This window comes from Hippoglossus stenolepis, chromosome 3, assembly GCF_022539355.2.
Source record: "Hippoglossus stenolepis isolate QCI-W04-F060 chromosome 3, HSTE1.2, whole genome shotgun sequence".
NCBI classification, from domain to species: Eukaryota; Metazoa; Chordata; class Actinopteri; order Pleuronectiformes; family Pleuronectidae; genus Hippoglossus; species Hippoglossus stenolepis.
The window spans coordinates 20626605-20649465 of record NC_061485.1 but is presented as its reverse complement, the minus strand read 5'-3'; the positions used below and the strand labels follow the sequence as shown (position 1 = coordinate 20649465).

At 40.3% G+C, this 22861-nt stretch overlaps 2 protein-coding genes across 4 annotated transcripts in view; both read left to right on the top strand.

Moving 5' to 3' along the window:
* The first annotated feature begins 335 nt into the window (after window positions 1-335).
* LOC118105043 (beta-crystallin B3) lies at window positions 336-2145 on the top strand. Its single transcript, XM_035152415.1, has 6 exons — window positions 336-562; window positions 923-1004; window positions 1118-1233; window positions 1328-1469; window positions 1544-1686; window positions 1801-2145. Exons 1-6 carry the CDS (start codon window positions 336-338, stop codon window positions 2093-2095), a joined length of 1005 nt encoding a protein of 334 aa, XP_035008306.1. The 3' UTR covers window positions 2096-2145.
* Window positions 2146-3106: 961 nt separating this feature from the next.
* Window positions 3107-22861, top strand: part of cita (citron rho-interacting serine/threonine kinase a) — a 37000-nt gene continuing 17245 nt past the window's right edge. For 2 of the 3 annotated variants that reach the window (XM_035152698.2, XM_035152695.2), the window contains exons 1-22: window positions 3107-3254; window positions 3462-3585; window positions 3720-3861; window positions 4551-4726; window positions 5677-5778; window positions 9233-9375; window positions 10570-10663; window positions 10750-10956; window positions 11188-11341; window positions 12603-12792; window positions 16454-16559; window positions 16981-17124; window positions 17238-17357; window positions 18835-19005; window positions 19109-19162; window positions 19265-19318; window positions 19553-19693; window positions 19827-19952; window positions 20432-20527; window positions 21119-21235; window positions 21907-22016; window positions 22449-22623. In XM_035152698.2, the coding sequence (XP_035008589.1) occupies window positions 3484-3585; window positions 3720-3861; window positions 4551-4726; window positions 5677-5778; window positions 9233-9375; window positions 10570-10663; window positions 10750-10956; window positions 11188-11341; window positions 12603-12792; window positions 16454-16559; window positions 16981-17124; window positions 17238-17357; window positions 18835-19005; window positions 19109-19162; window positions 19265-19318; window positions 19553-19693; window positions 19827-19952; window positions 20432-20527; window positions 21119-21235; window positions 21907-22016; window positions 22449-22623 (2724 nt within the window). In that variant the 5' untranslated portion in view covers window positions 3107-3254; window positions 3462-3483. Of the gene's footprint in view, window positions 3255-3461; window positions 3586-3719; window positions 3862-4550; window positions 4727-5676; window positions 5779-9232; window positions 9376-10569; window positions 10664-10749; window positions 10957-11187; window positions 11342-12602; window positions 12793-16453; window positions 16560-16980; window positions 17125-17237; window positions 17358-18834; window positions 19006-19108; window positions 19163-19264; window positions 19319-19552; window positions 19694-19823; window positions 19953-20431; window positions 20528-21118; window positions 21236-21906; window positions 22017-22448; window positions 22624-22861 lie in introns of all 3 variants that reach the window. The other variant, XM_035152697.2, reaches the window with a different exon arrangement.

The window sequence follows — 22861 nt, the reverse complement described above, 5'->3', positions numbered from 1 at the left end:
TCAGGGCCAATGATTATTACGTCAGTCTTTTCTAAAATACTATTAATATTATGTGATACTATTATCAACATGGCATCATAAGAAAGCCAGAAATCTGATGCAGCTTTTTGGATGCTGGATGAAGAGAAAGATAAAGAAGCAAGTAGAAGATGGGAGAGTGCAGAGAAAGATAGCTGGGTGGGGCCGATAGTGCTGAGTGAGACTGATCCCTGCACATTCTCTTGGCTGGCAACTGGTGCGTGTGCCCACTATAGGATCATGGTCAGGATGGCAGCATGGGCAGAGCCAGGCAGTGTTTGCCAGTGTGCCAGGGACAGAGGGGCAAGCCTATTGAGATGCAGTGTGACGGACACAATGGGCGCGACAGACTTGCTGCATCAACAGGCTTTTTGCTGCTGTGGCCAGAAATAAACCATAAATACCCCCGCTGGCCTCCACCGACCCGCTCGCCAGGCCTGCACACCCACACCCTCACACTGAGACAAACAGTAAAGAGAGATAAGACAGAGGAAAGACGGAGAGCAAGGCTCCTACGTGGTGCAGTGAAGCACAAGCCATCCAGGTAAAAGACAAAAAAAAGATCATCCTTCTGTACCTGAGAGGCCTTTTCTCTCTTACGCTCTCCCTATTTCTTCTTCTATCTGCAGATGATAGGTTGCTAAGAGGCATTTTGTGTGTGCCATATTGATGTTGTATACTTGTATAGCCTTTGCAACAGACACAACTAAGATTAGAGTAAAATAAGATATGCAAATATTTGGTTTTATGTTTTGTTTATGAGCAATTGGATTGTTTGTTACTACCAACCATGTATTGAAGTTATATTATGTTTCCAGGGTTGCAGGATACACCAGTGTATTATATTCATGTAATGTAAATAATAATGCAAAATCTCTAAAAATGTAGTTGTTGTGCTTTGTAGAGGTAAAATGACCGAACAGCAGGGAACCCCGGACCAGCTGCCTGCACATAAGGGCCAAGGAGGAGCCGGTGCAACATATAAGGTACGTTTCATAAAAGTTTTTCTGTTGATGTTGAAATGAAAAAGTCAGACTCATCATGGGCTTGGGACTTTGCCGATCACACCATCAACTCCCCAACTCTTCTTGTCTTGCAGTTGGCAGTTTTTGAGTTTGAGAACTTTCGTGGGAAGAAGGTGGAGTTGTCTGGTGAATGTAAAGACTTGTGGGAGAAGACACAGCAAGTTGGCTCAGTCATCGTGGAGGCTGGACCGTGAGCGATTCAGTTTCCCCTCATCCAAGTTGTTTACCATGCTCGGGGGAAAATTGTTGCATTGATACGTGATGTGTTTTCTCCATGTCCTCAGGTGGGTTGGGTTTGAGCGTCCAGGTTTTGCAGGAGAGCAGTATGTGTTGGAGAGAGGAGAGTATCCTCGCTGGAGCACCTGGACCAACTGGATCAACTGGCAGAGTACCTACAGCCTGAGCTCATTCAGGCCCCTGAAAGTGGTCGGTATTATGGGTGTGATGTTAGCAGATAACCTCTTGCAAGTCATGCTCAAACCTGATGAATTTCTCTCCAGGACAGTGCAGATCACAAGCTGCACCTCTTTGAGAACACAGGCTTTGAAGGCAGAAAGATGGAGATAGTTGATGATGATGTCCCCAGTCTGTGGGCGTATGGTTTCCAGGACCGTGTGGCCAGTGCTAAGGTTGCCAGTGGAACGTAAGCTGCAACCCTCTCAGACATAAATATTACTCATTGTTTTGTTCTGTTATTATATTGCCCAGTTCTCCACCCCACAAATGTGATATATTATTCACTGTCTTCCCTCTGAAGGTGGGTGGGATACAGGTATCCAGGCTACAGAGGGAGCCAGTATGTGTTTGAGCATGGAGACTTCAAGCACTGGAACGATTGGGGAGCCACTGCACCTCAAATCCAGTCCGTCCGACGTGTGCGGGACATGCAGTGGCACAAGAAAGGGTGCTACATTGCCCCTGCCCCTACGCCTCCCAACCCCAACCCCAACCCCAATCCCAATCCCGAACCCAAACCCAAACCCAATCCTAACCCTAACCCTAATCCCACTCCCACTCCCAACCCCAAATCACAAACACAACCCCAATCTTAATGCCACACCTCACGCACCACCTACAGCAACTGGGGCAAGATGAAGGCAGCGAGCCAGGAGCCAGTCTCACAAACATACCAACTGTTAGTTTAGACTATCTGACCATGCAATTCTGGAAACTGGAACTGACAAACATGTATCTCTGTTGGAAATAAAATGATTTGGCCCTGATTTTTGCAATCCGCACATTATTGCATCTTTTTACTCATAAAGTGCATCTTATTCTGAGTACAGGGAAACTAGAAATGTATGGTAGTAGGAGCCTTACAGTAATTTTGAGAGTGTCTAAGAATCTGATTAAGAGCTATGTTGATCATCTAAACCTTGAAAACACAAAAACCTTGAGTTAATCAAGGTATAATTTAAGGGGCCGATTCTAACCTTGAATATAATTTTACTCTTTAGTGAGTTCCACTTAACGTATGAAAAAGTTGTGCATTTTCAGATTAATTATCTAATTAATCTGAGTTCTCTTGGTTTGAGACAACTAATTTATAACAAAAGGTCTGTGTTACAGTTTGAAAAACATTGTTTTTGAAAGATAAAGGAATTTATAAAGCAGGAAGAGTAAAAAAAAATCATGCCAATGGTTTAATTATGGGAAAAGTGATTTTAGAGCTGGACCATAGACTGTATATAAAAAGTGAATCCACATTAGAGAACAAAAGTCAGGAAATGACTTGATTTTGGCCAGCCTTTTCATTTTTAATCTATTTATGGAAAAGCAAGAGTAAATGTCTGCATTACCTAACAAATAGGCCTATAAACAGGACATATCGAATAATCAATCTACTTAGTTAAGATAACACAGTCTTTTTTAGCTTTAATTTATTTCCAGACGCTCATTATTTCATATTTATTTTTGTGCACGATATTTCTGTTGGGAAATGAAAGCGGAGTCTCTTCCTGATGTGGCGAACAGGCGTGGACCAACTGCCATTGGTTGAAAAAAACCGTTGGACCCGCCCATAAAGAAAAATTCCCATCCAGTCATACGCCATCTTCATTGAACAAGCGCGAGGGGAGGGATGGCAACGCGCAAAATTTGAAAGTTGACCGGAAATAACGTTGACCGGGAAGAAAACAGTGTGTTTCTCTTATGAAACCAATGTTTTGTGTAAATTATTAATAAGTATCACATCCACCTGCATGGCAGCTGGTGAGTACTCCCGCATTACTCTGTGAAAGTGTGCGTGTGTTAGCGCGACTTGCCTGTTAGCGACGCTAGCAGACAGACGGTAGCTAACCTCAGTTAGCTACAGAAGGGATGTCATTGTTGATGTCTGTTGCTTCGCTCCCGTCTTCACCTCCCACACACACACACACACGTCTATTCACTTCGACCACTTGTGTGTCATGTCCTCAGGTTAGTTTTTTATTAGGAAGCCATGTTGAAGTTTAAATACGTGAGTCAGGGGAGCCTGATACCGATGGTCTCCTCCACGGACCCCATCGCCAGCCGCAGCTCGCGACTCAACCAGGTGTTTCAGGTAAAATGCGGCTTTGTGTCCTGACGCTCATCATCTAGATCTATAATAAATACAGTCACCACTCGGCTTAAGACCAGCTGCGGTCATTGTTATGTCGCTGACTTCCTGTTCCGGTGTTGATGCGCTGTCCACAGGGCCGTGCCAGTCTGCGGGGGCAGCAGGAGGGATGCACTGTGGGCCGGGAAGAGTTCCTGGAGGCTCTGCTGCTCCTCTACCAGGAGTGCACCTCCCCGGAGCTGATGAGCATCCATCACGTGGCGAACTTTGTCAACAAGTGTAAGCACGCATTCTACACCTATACTACATTTCTTTGTTGTTATTTTTGCTTTCGAAAAAAACATGACACATTTCCTCTGTGTCTTCTTTTCACTCTTCTACAGTAAAAAAAGTGTCCTATGGTTTTTTTTCTTGCATTTTTGTGTGTATTGCACTCATCCCCTACCTCCACAAAAAAAGTGATCACTAAAAAGCATAATCCACAACGAGCAAATTACAATAAGACATTTGCTAGAATGATCTATATTTGCATAGCATCAATATCGATGATTGTCACAGTAAATGCCACATTGTTTCTCTTAAGTTTAAAAACAGATTTTTGCTCCTGAGTGAAGGTTGTGGTTTTAAACATTTCTTTATGAGCAGAGAATGACAAACACATACAGCAAAACATTTTACCAATCTGAGGTGGATTTAATTTGTTTTACATCCTAAGTGGGCTTGCACAATGAATAAGCAATAGATATATATTGGACTTTTAATAGATAGCTACTGCTGAAAATTATATTGCGATAATTGTTGATATTTTTTAATTTCACAGCCCTAATCTCAATCCATAAGAGCTACATTTCAAAAATGTCCTTTCAATTGTGATGTGTTGAGAGAGTGTGTCCTAAATGTTGTTTCAATTTCTTTCTCACAAACAATGGGCTTGAAACCTCTGTGTTTTCTTTTTGTCTGTGAAACAGTTTCTGAAGTGGTCTCCGAGCTGCAGGCCCTGCAGCCTCGGGTCGATGACTTTGAACTGCGTGCGTTGGTCGGCCGCGGTCACTTTGCTGAAGTCCAAGTCGTTCGAGAGAAAGCCACTGGAGACATTTGTGCCCTGAAAGTCATGGATAAGACAGTTTTGCGCACTCAAGAAAATGTAAGAAAAGTATTTGTTTATGGTGGGGACATGCTGTAATGGGATTTAAAAAAAATCTTGGTTACAATGATCATTTGGCTGCAACATGCAATCATTTCTGTGCCCTCATTTCAATGATGCTATATTTGTGGTTTAGGATTTCAAATTTAAAGGTTAATTCATTCAGACATATTTCATATAAAAATGTTGAATGAATGCAGATACTGACCACAAACTGTGTTGTTTATCACCAAGTAAACAGGAAATATAAGAAAAGTCAGACGAATAAGAGGAAACGTGTTAACAAATCCCAACTTTTATAAATGTTTATTGCTTTGAATTTATATCTTAAATAGTATTTTTATAGGACTAAGTGTTGTAATTTTATATTTTGCACAATCCTCTTTGAAGGCTTTGTACAGTGTTTTTATCTATTTTGTGTCCTGAAGTTGCAGTCTGAAAATGGTCCACTGGGGGGTGCTGTAATGTTGAATACATCTGTGTACATTATTTCACAGCTGTGCTCTTCAGCATGTGACTAATAGAACAGATTTCAGTCAGAATAGTACATGAGCTGTAACAGGAAGGAGTCTGAAGTGAGCCATATAATGAACAACTCGTGTGAATTACAAATCTTTTGCTCATGCCACCTGTCACTACTTTGCATCATTTTAAGTGGCATCCCACTTTAAACAAGCAAACAATATAACATGCAAGAAGCTAGGAAGAGAGGTCTTGAATGCTTTTAGTCCAAAAGTTTGGTATGTGCATTCGATTTTTTTATGAATTCTTTGAATACAACACATACATTACATTTAAACGCTATTCATCCTCTAACGTTTTTTATCAGATCAATGTTTTAAATTGATGAGTTGATGGGGATTGTACACTACTCACATTGACAGTTTGTCCAACACTATTGTTGCTGTTCTATATGTGTGCTGATTGCCTACCTTTTCAATTCTCCTCAGCTGGTTTTTCATGAAGTAGAGCGGAGGATCCTGGCTCTGAACACCAGTCCCTGGATCCCACAGCTTCTCTATGCCTTCCAGGATAAAGAACACATCTACCTGGTGAGGCTGCAGGCTTCTGAATTTTTTGTTGATTTTTTTTTTTCTCAGTTTTGTAATAATTATTTATAGTAGAGGCAGGTAATTAACATGTGGTGGGCTAGCTGTGTTAAATGGTATATGTAGTAGCACTTCCTACAGTCATGGTGAGGACAGGCTTTGTGCTGTAGATGCCTAGAGGTAGCCTCTTTATTTAAGCATGCTAACTGAGATACACATTTATACAGCTGTGGTTCCTTGCCCAGCAATTGTTTACAAGAGAGGCTATTTTAACTGCATTTTAATGTGTTGTCAAAATACATTTCCCACCCTAAATTAAACCAGGTGAGGGTTCTCTGGTCCTCAGTTCACTGAGAAGTCAGTTACTGACTGACGAGTTTGCATAATCGCTCAAAATCTTGAAATAATTTATATTTGACTGAATGAAATCTGTACAGTAGCAGTGGCATTGAACGGTCTACTGACTGTAGAGATTGTATTTGATCAAGTAGACAGTTATTTGATACAAATTATACTTTATTATGACCTTGATTTTCTACACATGTTAAATATATTTTCAGAGCATGAGAAACATGCTTGTTTGCTGTGTAGTGAATAGAAAATTGGAGCTCCCATACAATTAGTCATGGCAACAGGTAAATAAAGAGCCTTCCATTTTAATCCAATTAAACTAGAAAAGAAACGAGAAAGATTGATGTGTGGCAATCTACATTTATCTTTCAAAAAAGTGCAGCAGCAGCAGTGAGAGAGTCTGAGTTGGATAAAAGTGTCAATAAGTTAAGTCTAATACATTTTATTCAGGGTAGTCCACAAGACTACACTATTTAGCAGACTCATTTCCTTAATGGATGGTAAAGTGCTGAAATCCTGTTTGTTAGATTACATTTTTAAATGTATATAGTCACCTGTAACCTGATGGGAATAAAGTGCTGCTGGCAGCACAAGAAAATATAGATTCAACAGATTGGAAATAAGTTAGATCTGTGATTGTAATCTCATTGTCTGACCCAGTTATATCGGGGATTTTGGTGATTTGCAGTCGAAAAAGCATCTAGATTGAAACTGAAAATGTAAATTCTATAATTCTATTTTGTAAAAGAATGTTAAAAAACTGTTTCTTATCACTTTATTTTAAAATATAGGAAATTAAAAAAAGAACATTTAATGTTAGTGTAGAATATTTGCATCCTATACTCAACTCACTTTTGAACATTTAGTCCAGATTAAAATAATTTAAGTCTTTTCCAGAAATATCACATCATCTACAAAATGTAGAGTCTTATCTTAAAGAATCTCATAGATTTGAGTGGTTATGCAGGGATTGTAATGCAAGTCCACAGACTCTGTGTTACAAAGACAGAGGGGCATAGATTTCTTTCTGAGCTGAGGATGAAGCCTTGAGTAAAATTTGAATGTAAGAGATGGATGACTGATTATACATGTTGTAAAGATAGGTCTTGGGTAACAAGCCAATGTCCAATTTGGATGTTAATGTTCTCTAAACCTAAACGTATGCAAATTTATGTGCTCTTATATTTGCTTATATATTTACTGTCTGAATGAGAAAATGAAGTGTCATGTGAGAAACTTCTTCAGACTCAGCAGGAGAGAAACTCAGGGTTTGTTGAAGAAAACTTGCTGGAATGCAGGTTAACAAAGTTATGATGATCTCTGGCTTAAGGTTTAAGTCATCTCAGTTTCTGGAACAGTAAACCCAGAGATTGGCTCATCTGCTGTCTGAAACAGGCCTCTGGTCTCCATCATAAATGGGAAAAAATGCATCTTCCAACAACCCCAGCTATAATTAAAAAATAAGACAACTCCAAAGTATCGAATTCTGAAAGATGAGACCTGATTCTAAAACCAAAATATCTTATTTCTATATGTGGGTTTTGCAAAAAGCGCAGCATAGCTTATATGTTTTTATATAGAAGGCTTTTTACAATTAACCTGTTCTGGAAGGTGTTCATTTTTCTTATTTTCTGCCACAGCTGTGTTTTCCATAAAGTGACAAAAAAACCACTGGCATCAGTCAGAATAGGACATGAGCTGCTTCAGGAGGGGATGAGAGGAAAAACTTGTATGTCGAAGTAATGCTTTGAGGCAGGGGGAAACTGTTAGCTTTACGGTCCCCACTAGGATTTTGTTCACATTAATGACGCTAACCAGTGTTCAACCTCCCCTGGACAGGATCCTTGAGGGGCTCTTTGGGCCTAGCTGTTGTTTTAGTAGCTACCTGAAACTAAAATCTCAGTGTTTCATGTGTAGGTAAAACACCCCCAAGATGTCAGTACTCAATGTGCATATTCATAATTAATACATCTTATCATTTGAGTCTGGTTAAGGAGGTGCCCAGACATATTTCCCACAAATGTTAGTGTCTGTCTAATGGCCTAATCTACAGCCGTGAAGTAAAGTGTCAATTCTCTCCTCACAGAGAGCATCCCATGTAATCAGTGTGATAGCTGTTAAGCTCACTGAGGATCTATATTTTCTCTGCTGACCTGTTAGATTGGCACAGGGTGGAGGAAACAGCATTTCCTCCTCAGCCAAGCCTTTTACTGCATACTGCCCTTTGTTTTTCTTTCACTCCCCCTCTTCTTATACTTTCCGTCATTGCCCCCGCGTGTCTGTCTCCATTCTTCCTCCTCCTCCTTTTTTCATTCCCCCTCTGTCTCACCCTGCTCCCTAACTGAGCATGGAGGAAAATACAAAGCATCCATCTTTATCGGTGTGTCAGAGAGACACCAGTCTCCCTGTTGCTAGGTAACACTGGAGAATGCTCCCCGTTCATTCAGTCTTGCAGACCATTCATGCACCAGGGGCTCTCTGCCTGTCATGGCTGTATGACTGCAACCATATAGCTCAACCAGCCCGACCAGTGCCCTTCAGCTCAGGATGCAGAAAGGAGAATTTCAGTCAAACATGATCTAGGTTGATTTGTAATTAGCTTTTTTTTTTAAATTTAAAAATAAGGTATCTGAGGATGAGATGTGTTTTATTTATTTATTTATTTATTTTTGGTCGTGACATGTTGCTTGCTTTGAAAACACGTCTGCTTGTAGCCTGAGATCACAAACACACACACAAAACATGTATTTTTGCAGTTGTTGTTGGTGTATTTTTAGCTATGGAAGATCGTTTTTTTGACTGCAGTATCAGATAAATCTGCAATAGTGTCTGGTGTTACATAACTGAATCTATAATGAGGAGAACCACCCTATTAGCTTAAGCTAAAAAGTGCTTTGATATAAGCTCAGACACGTGGGCCTACACTTGTTGCTCTGTTTCTCATGCTTTCTAGGCCTATTTATAGCCACTCAGAAACATTTCAATGGCATGTTACAGCTGTTCAACTTAATTCTATTTAAACACATACTCTTTCAAAATCCAAGTGGTTTTCATGTTACTTATTGATCGCTCACTGCAACATATATCATTACAAATGTGTCCTCAGGCGATGGAATACTTGCCAGGTGGTGACCTGATGTCCCTACTAAACCGATACGAGGATCAGTTTGATGAATCCATGGCTCAGTTCTATTTGGCTGAGCTGGTAGAGGCCATTCATACTGTCCACCAGCTGGGCTACGTTCACAGGTAAGGCGAAAAAGGGCTGTGTAAACCTCATTCACGGCTCTATGGAATAACATAGTCGTGGGTCATTACATACCAGCTCACCAAGGACTTCCCAGTTCACATCATGGATTTTTCTTGGAAATAAATCATGTGAATTATTCTTGGGAACTTTCAAAATCCCATAGCTCTACTCCAGATACTCTTTTAGTTACACATTTCTAATATTTGGCCATCCTAAATGGCATATCTTTTTCTTTTTTTTCTTTACATGTGTGTTCTAAGCCTCAACTGTTTTTTATTTTCTCTGACAAGGAAGTTGTTTTTGACCCTGTCTGTTGGTGTTTTTGTTTGTTGGTTTGTTGATTGGTTGGTTTATTAGAAGGATTGCAGCTAAAATACTGAACAGATTTCCACAAAAAATATTGGAAGGATTGGATTTCCAATTTCTTTCACATTGGGTTTTTTCACATTTTGACCAATTTATAGATCTTGATGAAAAAACATCAGGAATAGTCAGAGTCTGTGCAAATGTTGCAGCCTGACTGAATTTAAGGAGACTCTTTGGGCTTTGGCAGAGGTATGAGCTCTACTCAGTGCCTTTCTCAGTTTTTCATCAGATTGGGTGGAAATCTAGACTGGACGTCCAAGAATGTAATAATAATAATTTGAAACATATATTCATGGAAATAGTTGTTGCTGTATATTACAATAATAAAAAAATGTAGAGCTGGAAAACCCACTTATAGATTGTAAATTGTATGTTCCCAAGAAGGAGGGAGAAGCTATAGGATTTTGCAAGGTCCTATGAACTGAATAGATTTTCATGTGAATTTCTTTAAAAGAAAATCCATGAGATTAACTGGGAAAGGTTCTTAATTCTGGGTGAATTGGCAATGTAATGACCCGTTTGAAAGTAGGACCAGAGACTAATTGGGGAAATTTTCTTAGCGCCTCAATAAATCATTGTTTGTTTCCCTTTTGTCTTCACTGGAAGGCTGAATGTGCATAATTCAGGAAAACATTAACTAAACATGAGAAATGTCGCATTGTAATGTAACCCGGAGCACTGAACGGGATGTTATGTAACACAAAAACATGGCTGGACTTTACAAATGTATTCCATTATCGTCAGAGCGGTAGACATATTACAGTACTCAGGCAACAAACAGCTCTGTAAATGCCGTATCAGATCTCCTCTAAACTCTCCACTTGCAGAGACGTCAAACCAGAGAACGTTCTCATCGATCGGACTGGTCACATTAAGCTGGCAGACTTTGGATCAGCTGCCAGGCTGAATGCTAACAAAACAGTAAGTAGATTACACAGTTTGCTTTGTGTTTTAACTGTAGTATTATTGACCGTGACATTATTGTCTTTAATTATTGCATTTTCCAGGTAGCCGCTCCCAGGGTGCCTGTTGGCACCCAGGACTTCCTGTCCCCTGAGGTCCTGATGGCAATGGATGGGGGCTCCTCTCACAGCACTTACGGGGTGGAGTGTGACTGGTGGTCCCTCGGCGTCATAGCCTATGAGATGATCTATGGCAGGCCACCTTTTTCTAATGGCACTTCTAAGACAATTCACAACATCCTCAACTTTGAGGTACATAGTCTCATCGAGACTATTTGGATTATTAATTGTGTATTCCTATGAATAAAATAAGTTGAATCTGACCTGTCATTTTCTCTAATTTATAAATCCAGACTAGTTAAGAAATATACTGGCTGCTTAGCATTCCCAGTATACTCAGTGAAATGCAGTCCGATTTACCCGAAGTCATACCTGACCATATTAATTATGTGATTAATCCTTGTCTGTGTTGTTTGCCCACAGCAATTCCTAAAGTTTCCGCAGCAGCCGCAGGCCAGTAAGCAGTTTGTAGACCTGGTGCAGAGCTTGCTGTGTGGAGCCAAAGAGCGACTGGGTTTCCAGGGGCTCCACTGTCACGCTTTCTTCTCCAGTGTCGACTGGAACAACTTACGACACGGTGAGGAGATTCCTTTCCCTCGAGACTTTGTTTGTCCAGAGAAAAAGCTCAATTTGGCTTGAAATTACAGTGTTGCTGTAATCATGTTGTGACCGATGATATAGGACTAGTTGTCAAGCAGTAATGTAGTTTAAAACATAAATAAGTGCACTGTGTTTGTACGGTTACACATAGACACCAAACAGTGATTGTGTAGCCAGTGGTGTCAGTAGTAAAATAATGAGATTCTATGCGCCGTTGGCAGTGGGCCAGCTCTTTCCCGAGGAGCAGAATGGGAGGGAGCCAGAGACGAGAAGCAACACACGCGGAGTACAGAACTGCAACTCATCTGCTTCACAACAGACGCAGCACAAATTATTTTACGCTAGCACCACCAGACATGCTCTCTGTGACGGAAATACATGTGCTTTTGTTGAACGTCACTCTTGCCATTAAATCTTGAGAGTGCACTGAATGAAAATGAGGTTGACATTTTCACCTGACCAGCTTTTGGAAAACACACACACACACCCGCAACATTCACATTTATGGACATTTTCAGCAAAGCATGGTCACATTTAAGAACTGCAGCTCTACAGTGGTTCTGTTGTTGGCATGTGTAGCTGCAGGGCTGAGGAGCGTGTATTTTTCTGTGCAGAATCGCTCTTTTTCAGATGAACAACCCCTGCTTTTTGATTATGGGGCAATTATGAAACATTGCTGCGCCAGTCATCTGTGTGCTCTGAGCTGCTTTCCACTCATTATATCCCTATCAATGCTGAATAGTGTATGTGTACATGTCTGTGTGTGTACGTGCAGGAAATGTTTCTGATATATTGATTTACGGCTTTAGATTATTGACCAATAGATATTAACATAAAGAAGAGAATTACATTTATACATGTTTGTTTTGGAACTGCAGCCACATTGTATTAATAAGTGGGCACAGATAGAGCTCTATGCTTCAGCTCTAGCTGATTAACTTGCTCTGCTGCAGTGAGGGAGAGGGAGTGAGCATGTGTGTATGAGAGAGAGAGCGAGAGAGGGAGAGGTAGAGGAGGGAGGGACTGAGAGGCAGCATGTGCATCAGCGCGCGACTTACCGCACTCTAGGCTCACACCGCTCTGCTCCGTTCCTCCTCCCCTCCTTTCTCTTCCCTTCATCCTTGTTGTATGTATTTTTTTTAATATCTTTTACATTTTTTTTATTACCGTGTTTTATTACCTGCTTCCTTTTTTCCCTGCCCTCACTTACTCCCTCCTCTCATCCTTCTCTCCTGCAGTTCTCCCGCCTTTTGTTCCTGCATTGCACACTGAAGATGACACCTCTAATTTTGAGGAGCCAGAGCAGGCAGCCCCCCGGCCAGCCTCAGCAGCCCAGCCAGGAGCTCTGTCGGTGGGCTTCCAGGGCCTGGATCTGCCCTTTCTAGGCTGGTTCTTCAGCAGAGCATTGACAACATTGGCCAAAACTGAGTAAGTGCTACCTGTTTACTCTGCATTGGGTTTTTTTTTAAGGGCAACCCCCTCTTTTTCCTCTGTTCAACGCAGATACCTCTTGTATACACCTCTCTAACACACCTTTGTTGGTTAAAGTCCCTGTGATACCCTCGGCTTCTGTTCTTCCATTAGACTCCCCATAACCCTTGAAACAAATTCCTGATAGCCTTGTTTCATGTCACCTGGTGTGGTGCCCTGGGCATCTGGTGTTGTCTCCCTGTCATCGGTGTTTTGCCTGTTGGGGCTGAAAAGGGTTTGGCCATATGCTGTGTCAGGCAAGGAATGAGCAAGAGGAGGGATCCCCCTCTTCTCTGAGGCTCTTTTTCCTTTGATTCTTGTTTTTGTGCCTCTGGATAGCACATTCACATCAAATGAATGGACCAGGGGATGTAAGCTGGCGTTTCGTGCAATCGGTGCTGATTGGTATGCGGCTGAGTTTGTCAATGAGGTTTGCCGAGAGGTGGAACCTCACACATAGACATGCTCCAACCCTCACTGCTGTTATTGTGCTTTCTCTGTTACCGTGCAGTATAATGAGCTGCTGACTTTTATAGCTTGGATTTTGGTCACTGTAATCATCCCTAATGGTCTTTGGCTTCTTAACCTCTGATGATAATGCAGGAGGATAGGATTCATTTCATTGCCCCATGGCAATTCTGTGGCAGGTTAATGGTGCTCGAGACTGCGGATCATGACAGCAGCAACAACAGAGTGGGAAGAAAAAGCATGAGTAGATTAGACAGGGAAAAGGATGAGAGCTCAGATTGGGGAACGAGAATCTATTTCTACCATGATGTTTTTTTTCCCCCAGTCCCCACCCCCATCGTTACCCGTCTCATCGCTTCCTTTTATTTTCTCCCTCTTCTAATGTCTCTGTCCCTTGCTGTTACACCATCAGTCATCTGTTCATGGTTTTTATCAGACGCCAGTCTTTTCCATTGCTGCATTTGATTAAGAGGAGCTCAGAGCTCATAGAATGTGTCAGATTTGTGTTTGAGTGCGTGTATATATGTGTGTGTGTGTGTGTGTGTGTGTCTGTGTACATATTATTCTTTACAATTCCAAAAAGGAAAGAGAAATGAACGCAACTCCAGGCATAATGAAATGCTAATCATGTGTTTTGGGGGGTTTTCCATTCTCTGTAAACTTGTCTGTCTGACTCCTCATTAGGAAAAACTCAACAACAAAATCCCCTTAACAGCTTGCCTCACATTTATAAAAAGCCGACAGTGGTTTACTGTCAGAGAATCATCTTTGCATGGTCCTTTTGAGGAATCTTGAGGTAATATGAAATGTTCTGAGGTGTTTTTGAAAAACGTATATATATATCTATATATTTTTTTTTTCCACTAATGGTATGTCTTTGGTTTTTGCCCACTAGTGACTGTGCATAAGGACAATAGTATCAGTTGGTCTGTCTGTCTGATCATCATTTAACACTTGAGTCAAGAGTGGAATATTTAGATAACTGCTGACCAGATTGCCTTGAATTGACACTGCCAGATGGCTATGTTATGAGAATATATAGTCCCCAGAGGATGATTCTTAATGATTTCAATAGTCAACTGACTTTTCATCTCATGCCGTCATCTGGTCAGTTTCCTCTTGATGTGGTATCTCCACAAGTAACACAATGTTAAAACGTTTGTTTGTTTGTATGAATAAATAAAATGAATAAATACAGTCTGGCACCAAAAAACTAAATTGGTGTGGAAACAAATGCAGATTCATCCAATGAAATCCATTTGGTCCAACCTCATTTTATGGACGGAGTTGCTTATTTCCTTGATGATTGATTCAGTGTTGTTTTTGTGTATTATTATTATTATTATTATTATTATTATTATTATTATTATTATTATTATGTCGTTATATGCACATGGTTAAAATGACAAATGAATTGTTGAATTTTCAGTTTTTCCAGAAATGATTGACAGTTCCCAGGAAAAATCTCCTACCTTTGCAACCCTGCATAGGTGTGGGATTTTTCTACTCACAGGATTAACTGTTTGTTTGCGTTTTCCTCAGCGTTCGTGTTTGTTATTGCATATGGTCCATTCTCTTTGTGTACCTGTTGAGAGCTGCTAAGCCTTTAACTTGCACACTTCTTCTCAGTCCCTGTCTCTCTTTGATTCTCTTCAATAATGCAGTCTGCACTGGCTACTCATTTATTTCCCCTCCAGATTACAGAGACATGACAATGACCATATTCCTCAGATAGGAAAATTGAGGCCTGGTTTTTTCTCTTTATTTATTTTCTATTTTGATGTTTAGAACAGTAAAAATTATAAACATGCCTTCAAAACATTGTTGATGTTTCCTTTGGTTTATAGTCTAATACATAAATAATGAGAAGTCAATAGATTAAGGTGAAGAATGAATTTGTCTACACTTCATACTAAAATTCACAGTGCCTTTTTTAAATGTTTTAAGAAAGACATGAGTTGTGAAAACATGCAAGTTAGAGCAGAACATTTTTCAGAGTTTTAAATTGCCCTATTATTGCTGTCATCCTAAACTCTTCAACTAGACGGTGGACAACTTTATGAATTTTGATGTCTAACATACATTTTTAATTGGCAACAGTTTCATCAAGAACGTTTCTTTTCTTTAGTCCAGATTCCTGTAAAATTGATTGAGTTGTTGATGTGTTTGTAAGAGATGTGAGCCAGATGTGTCTGATTTATACACTCTCTTCCCCTCTATGTATATACATATTTATATTTTATTTTTTTACTGTATAATAGTGTGCGTTTCAGGGGGCGTTTCTGCAGCGGCAAAGGGAGCTGTGATTATTTTTAACACTGTGACTCAGACTGAGTCAACTTTATTAAAGACCCCTCTGCGGTATTTGTGAACTCATTCATACAGACCCATTCATTTATTTAGAAGACTTCTATTCACAGTTGCTCTTTTCTCTGGTCAAGAGAAGGAAATTGACTTGACTTTGACTGGAAATAAAATAGGACATCACTTTACATAAACAATAAAAATAGGTTCAGTGGACTCACTGCAGACATCTGTATAGACCACTCCAAAGTAAATAGCACGGCTTAAATTCTCCTGTAAAATGATTTTGTCTGGCAAAGAGCAAATATTCTTGCTGTTTTGTCCTGAATAAACCTTGATGAATGGAATATGTCCAGCTCCTTCTGTCTTCAAAAGTGCTCTGTTGAATGCCTTATTGTTATGACTACACATTCTTCGAGTGTTGTTCTTAAAGTTGAGTCGAGGCAAATTTCCATCCTCTCGGTGTCTGTTGCTCATTTATGATGTGTGGGTGTTGTCTGCGTTTCAGCCATCTTGATTACAGCTATAATACTGTCGGGCTTTGCCGTTGAATGATGTGGGTTTATGTAATGATATGACACTGTCTGTCATCCTCATGCTGGTTAGCTGATATGATGTGAGAATTTCTGTTTTTACACAACAGAAAAGCTTGCTCACTTCCTTACATGATGTTGTTCAAAATGGGTCTGAATATGGCGCTTGACCACGATGAGTTGTCTAAGTATAGATGCAAAAACGCAAACATTTAGAGCTGGTTATTGCAATGCAAAATTTGAGAACATGTGAGGCATTTTGTATTTATGTTTGGAGTAAATGGGACTAAAGATGTATATGTTGTTGTCCTCAGATCAGTGTCTGCAGTCCTCAACTCTCCAGCTAAGGCCAACTCTATTGAAAAGAAACTTCACCTGAAAAGCAAAGAATTACAAGAAACTCAAGACAAATGTCACAAGGTGAGTGTGGACTTTTTATTGCCTTTATTAATAATTCAGTGTTTTATTACTCGGCTTTATGACAATAAAATTCATTCTTATATTCCAATGCAAGAGCAGCCAGGGATGACTAGATTAAGACATCTGCTGGCTGATTGGAAATTTCTATTTTTTTCCCCCCATATTGTAGAAATAGGCTTTTTGCAAAAACTATTCCGCCATTGTTATTATAATAATTATTATATTATTATTATTATTATTATTATTAAAGAGCACCTTACCAACATCTTGTGTTTTAAATCACTTCCTTAAGGTCCTTCACGGTTCTGCTGCATTTGAGACAGTGAATGTAACACAACTAATCCCCCTTTCAGTTATATATTAACCATTCGCAAAGTTGTAGAGAAGCCTGTAATTGTGCAGTTTTCTCTGGTGAAATCAGATGGAGCAGGAGATCTCCAGGTTCCAGCGTAAAATGACTGACCTGGAGTCAGTACTCCAGCAGAAGGATGTCGAGCTGAAGGCGTCTGAGACTCAGCGGGGCATCCTGGAGCAAGACCTCGCCACCTACATTACTGAGTGCAGCGTGAGTCACAATAACAACACTGTCTGTGTGTTGTATGTGAGAACACATAAATCAGTAATGTCAGAAATCTGAATTAATTCAGACCAATCACAGCCCTGTGTGTGTGTTTGCAGAGCCTGAAACGAAGCTTGGAAGAGGCACGTGTGGAGGTCTCCCGAGAGGATGACAAGGCCCTGCAGCTGCTGCATGACATCCGAGAACAGAGCAATAAGCTGCAGGAAATTAAAGAGCAAGTATGGAAATCTCCTCATTCAGATGATACTCTGTCTTCTTTTCATCACCAAACTAATTTAGGATGATAAGTGTTTACTTATTACTTGAAATTCTTCTACTTTCCACCGTGTTTATACTGTTTGTATCATATTACATCTCGTGTTTTTACTGCCATAACTATTAACAGAATACCTGAATCATCCCTGAGATTATACTCCTGCTCTGCGTCACACAGACGGGGCTTCCCCTCTGAGGACTCCCTTGTCCTTAGCACTCATATGGTCATCTGAACAGATGATATCCCTGCAAGCTACCAAAGTGAAGGAGACTTTTATCATTACTCTAGAGATCGGCCCATCCTCCTACTAGGGGAATAACACAGTGTTTACAATAATCGGACATACGTTCATGATTAATATCACAAGTTAAAATTTAATTAGGAAATATGTTCAGAAACAAAAAAAAGAATAGTTTTTTAAGTTAATCAGGGCTGTAGCAGACATGTCATCCTTTGTGATTGGGACCCGGTCGAGTCATTCTTTGCATTTATCCAGTGTCACTGTACAGGAAGTGATCAGGAGGTGAAATCAAAGATTTATTGTTACACCAACATCAGTGTAACATGTTGTCTCTGCAAAGCAGTTATTTTCCTTTCACTCACAAAGTTGCCAACTGCAGCTTTGAAGTAGTAAACCTTGAGTTGTTATCTTTGATTTTGACAGTTTTAGTGATAAATGGTCATTGCAGCGGTGCACTGCAGTTTCTCTAAATCACTGCGCAATGAGACAGTGTCAGCAGATCTGTGAAGTACATCTTTGTCTGTATAGCACAGCCAGAAGCTGCCGCCTGTACGAACAGCTCAGTTCCTTTGTTGAAGCTGTTCTAAAAAGCTCTTGCTGCTGTTGCTGCTCTTGCTAAAACTAAAAATGTGCTAATTGTTTTTTTCTCCAGGAGATTCCTGAACAGAACGATACATTTATTTAAGAAAAACACACAAAGCAACAACTTTGTGAAATTTAGCTTATGATGATACAGCAGTCTTAAACATTTCATTGTGGCACAACCTGAAAAGTTGCACCCATATATTTTATTTTATTCTTCCTACAGAAATGCTTTCAAAATGCTTTCATTTTACTGAGCTGGGAAAAAACACTTAGATTCGCACTAAAATGGCAACAGTTATTTTCCAACAGTTTAACCAGAACCAGTTATTTCCCTGAAGTCCTCAGATAGGTTTCAAAGTAGAAGTTGTCGCCATGTCACAATGCATTCAGCAGTTTGGTTCAGTATGCAATGCTGAGAATATTATGTAAGACATACGAGATGGAAATGAGATCTAGAAATATGAAGTATAACAGCCATGTCCGCTGTCGATACAATGTTAATGTCTTTTAAAATTCAGGTTCTAACCTGATCTCTCGTTTTATGAATACTGACACTTTTTGGAGCGCATTTCTTTCTATATTGATGGGGACTGTGTTGTTTCTCCGCCCTCAGGAGTACCATGCCCAGCTGGAAGAGATGCAGGTCACTGTCAGGCAGCTGGAGGAGGACCTGTCAGCTGCCCGGCGCCGCAGTGACCTCTATGAAGCCGAACTTAGGGACTCCAGACAAACAAGTGAAGAACTGAAAAGGAAAGCTGTTGAATACCAGCAGAGAATCCAGAAGGTTTGTTTGCATCAGAGATGGTTAAAGGTCAGGTAATGCAAATGAAATCGTGACCAAGTCTAAGGCTGAGAATTCTTTTTCTTTTTTCTACCTTATTTTTCAGGCCAAAGAGCAGGGAAAGGCCGACGTGGAGGAGCTTCTCTCTAAACTTGAGAAGGTATAAGTTCCTCTGTTCAGATAAATCTTCATGGTTTTAGCATCACTGACACTAAAACTTTGTGTCTGAGCTTACAGTGTTTTTTTTTTTCTCTCTGTTAAGACTAACTCCGAGCAGCAGGTGAAAATCCAAGAGCTCCAGGACAAACTGTCCAAGGTAAATACATTTTCGCTATTTTACTCACATTAACATTATTTGTGCTTTTAGAGTTGGGAGAACCTCTTTTCTCCTGATAGTATGAGAAGCAGATCAACAGTGGTTGGCTTGCTCTGGGTCTCTTTCCAGAGAGGCTTTTTTTTGCAATATCTCAGGGGACAGGAATTGCTCAAGCATATCACGAGGTTTGTCTGGGGATCCACTAAAAGCCTTTGAACTCTTGACCTCCCCCAGGCAGTGAAAGCGAGCACAGAAGCAACGGAGCTGCTGCAGAATGTCCGGCAGGCCAAAGAGCGTCTGGAACGTGACCTGGAGCGTCTGCGAGGCAAAAGCGACTCCAGTGACACTTTAAAACGTCGCCTCAGAGAGACAGAGGTATCACACTAAACCTACAATGTTCAATGATTAAAAAATGTTTGGTGTTTGTGATTGGGCGGCCCCAACAATTAACCCTTGAGAAATTGTCAGTGTGGTTAGTTTTATGTTATTATCTTCGTTGTGTAAGCAGGAGGGCAGGAAGACCCTGGAGAACCAGGTAAAGAGGCTGGAAATGGTTGAGCGGCGGGAGAATAAGCTGAAAGATGACATTCAAACCAAATCCCAGCAGATCCAGCAGATGGCTGAAAAGATCCTGGTGAGAGAGCTAAAGATAAGGCTCGCTAATACTTTGCCCCACTCCACCCCTAATTTCACCCCCCTCTGCCCACCTCTCCTGTTCATTCAGCCCTCTCCTCTATCCTCCTCACTTATCTTAGAGTACACACTCTCATTAGACAGTTCCATGCTAAGTGAACTCTAAAATTGGTACTAGTTAACAAGCGTCAGTAAATGTATAGATTTAAACAGATATAGGATTTTAGCAGCGTCAGCATGAGCAGGCAACGCTGCAACCGACTTGTGGATTTCCAGCTTTTCTATGCAAGTTTCTTCGTTTAATTTCTTTTTATGTTTTTGAATTTAGATTGTAGATATTTTTCAGTAGATTGTGTAATCATGTTTCAAGGACTTTAACCATGGTGGTTCTTGTGAATAATACAACCACAGAATTTTCTTTTGAGTATATTTTATTGTGTTGAATGTTTCCAGTTACCTTTTTGATTCTACATTCTCCAGGAACTGGAGGACAACCTGCGAGATGCCCAGTCGACAGCCCAGAGAATGGAAACCCAACTGGTTCAGAAAGAGAGGCTTTTTGAGGACAAGATCAAGGTGGGAATGTATGATATATACATCAGGACTGTAAATGATAGATAGATAGATTATTTTATTGTCCCCATAAGGAATTTGTTTTGTTTTTTTGCAATAATCCCAGGGCATTTTCCACAGACAAAATACTACAGAACAGCACCTCCCCACAGACTTTTATAAGACCCTTCAACTCCTACATTCATGATTGTTAGGTTCAACTATTACTATATAATGTATTAATTTTTCCACTCTATTTATATAAAATAACAGAAACCCCACTCTTTATGATGTAGCTCATTTTAACAGCCTTGGAGACTACAGTCTATAAATGATGTTTGATGACCCTGGACTGTTACTTTAAGCTAGTTGTACCTGATGGACTGCCAATTGACTGTATATGTTTAAGAAGTAATTCCTTGTCAGTGCTGCTATTTTAAATCATTGTTGTGGAAGATGTAAGTCGGAGCTGCCACATGTTTTACAGTGAGACTTGACACCACACTAATTATCGCTTCCACACCAGGTTACAGCCATGTCAATTTGCTTTTGTAATGCAGCAGATTATAGACTTCAAACTAAACATGAATATGTCTCATCTTGTGTCTAATCAAGGTTCTGGAGACCCAGATGAAGGTAGACCTGGCTGACAAGGAGAGCCTCGAGGCCAGAAGAGCCCAACATGTGGAGGAGTCCAGGGAGAACTGCAAACTTATCAGTGAACAGAAAGCAGTAAGGAAACACAGCAGTTTTTTAAAAAATGTTTATACACCTTGTTATTTTCTGCTAAACTGAGGGATTAAAATATTTCACATTGTCAAATACATTTTTATGGAATTATCTTCAGCAGCAGCGGTGTATGTTTTTTTCTCTTCTTTATACTAAGCAAGTCCAATGCACTATGTGAGTCTCACTTGGTGAAAGTTTGTAAACAAATGATCCCTTTTCATTCACCTCCGAAGTTGTTCTCAGAGTTTGACAACTAAAATCTATCAATGTTTTTCATTCAATTCTTAGTCTGTAATTTGCTATTGTGGTGCAAATTGTACCGGATTTTACAGTGGGATTACATTGTAGTATACTTCATGTTGCACTATAAAGCCTTGGCCCAAGCCCTAATCTGGTTAATGTGGTAGAATTGAAGCAGTTAAGAAGCTTTTAGAGGTAGTCATCTGACATTGACAGTAGACGATTCAAGCAACACCTTAATGGACTCTAATAGGATTTTACTGGAGTACAGAATTCTGTTTCCTGTAAAAAAAAAAGTGCAGCTCAAATATATGCATCCCAAGGTTCTTAGTAGGATTTGGCTGTCAATCAAAGTGGAATATATGAGTACTGCATTTGGAGCGTGTTTGCTGGGATGTGATTTCAACTAATGTTGCGTCTCCCTCTTCCTGCAGACCATTAATGCTATGGATTCCAAGATGAAGAACCTGGAGCAGCGCATCGCTGAGCTGTCAGAGGCTAACAAGCTGGCCGCTAACAGCAGCATCTATACCCAGAAGAATATGTAAGTTAACTAGACCATCTGCCCACACTGTGCTTTCATGAGTGCCCACACTGGCTGTGTCTTGGAGTCTGCATCACTTCATTAGTGTACATGTTTGTGTACCTTGGCTGATCTATCTCCCTCGACAGGATAACTGCAAAATAAAATACAGGAAATAAATCTTTAACTTATTGTAACTTAAAAAAGTAACATAACATACATACTTTAGTAAGTATAATGTACATATTGTCACCTAAATTTACAAGTTTTTGTGTACTGGATCAGCTACAGTATATTGAACACAAAGGTGACTTTGAAAGAAACCTTTTGGCTGACATTACTAATTTGCATGCCGCTTAAAATTCTCCTCTAGAGAACAATATGAAAGACTAAACAGTCTCAGACTCTAAACAGTCAGTATAATGGGTTTGTGTGGGTGTTGTTTTTGGTCAGGAAAGCCCAAGAGGAGATGATCTCAGAGCTACGGCAGCAGAAGTTCTACCTGGAGTCTCAGGCAGGGAAGCTGGAGGCCCAAAACGCCAAACTGGAGGAGCACCTGGACAAGATGAGTCAACAGGAGCAGACCAAGAGGACCCGACTGCTGGAGCTGGAGAGCAGGCTGCGGGAGGTGGGGCAACAGGAAACTGGAGATAAAATGCCTCATTTTAAGTAATACACAGTGGAGCATTACTCATTAGTATCCACAAAAGGGATTAAAGAAGCTGAGCAGCTACCAAGCTCAGATCCCTTTCAGATAAAGAGCTAATTAAATAAAGCAGGACGACAGTGGCACCTCTGCAAAATTTCCATTTAGCCTTCACACAAGATAAAGTTGCTGGTTTAGTGGTGTATTAATATTAGTTCTC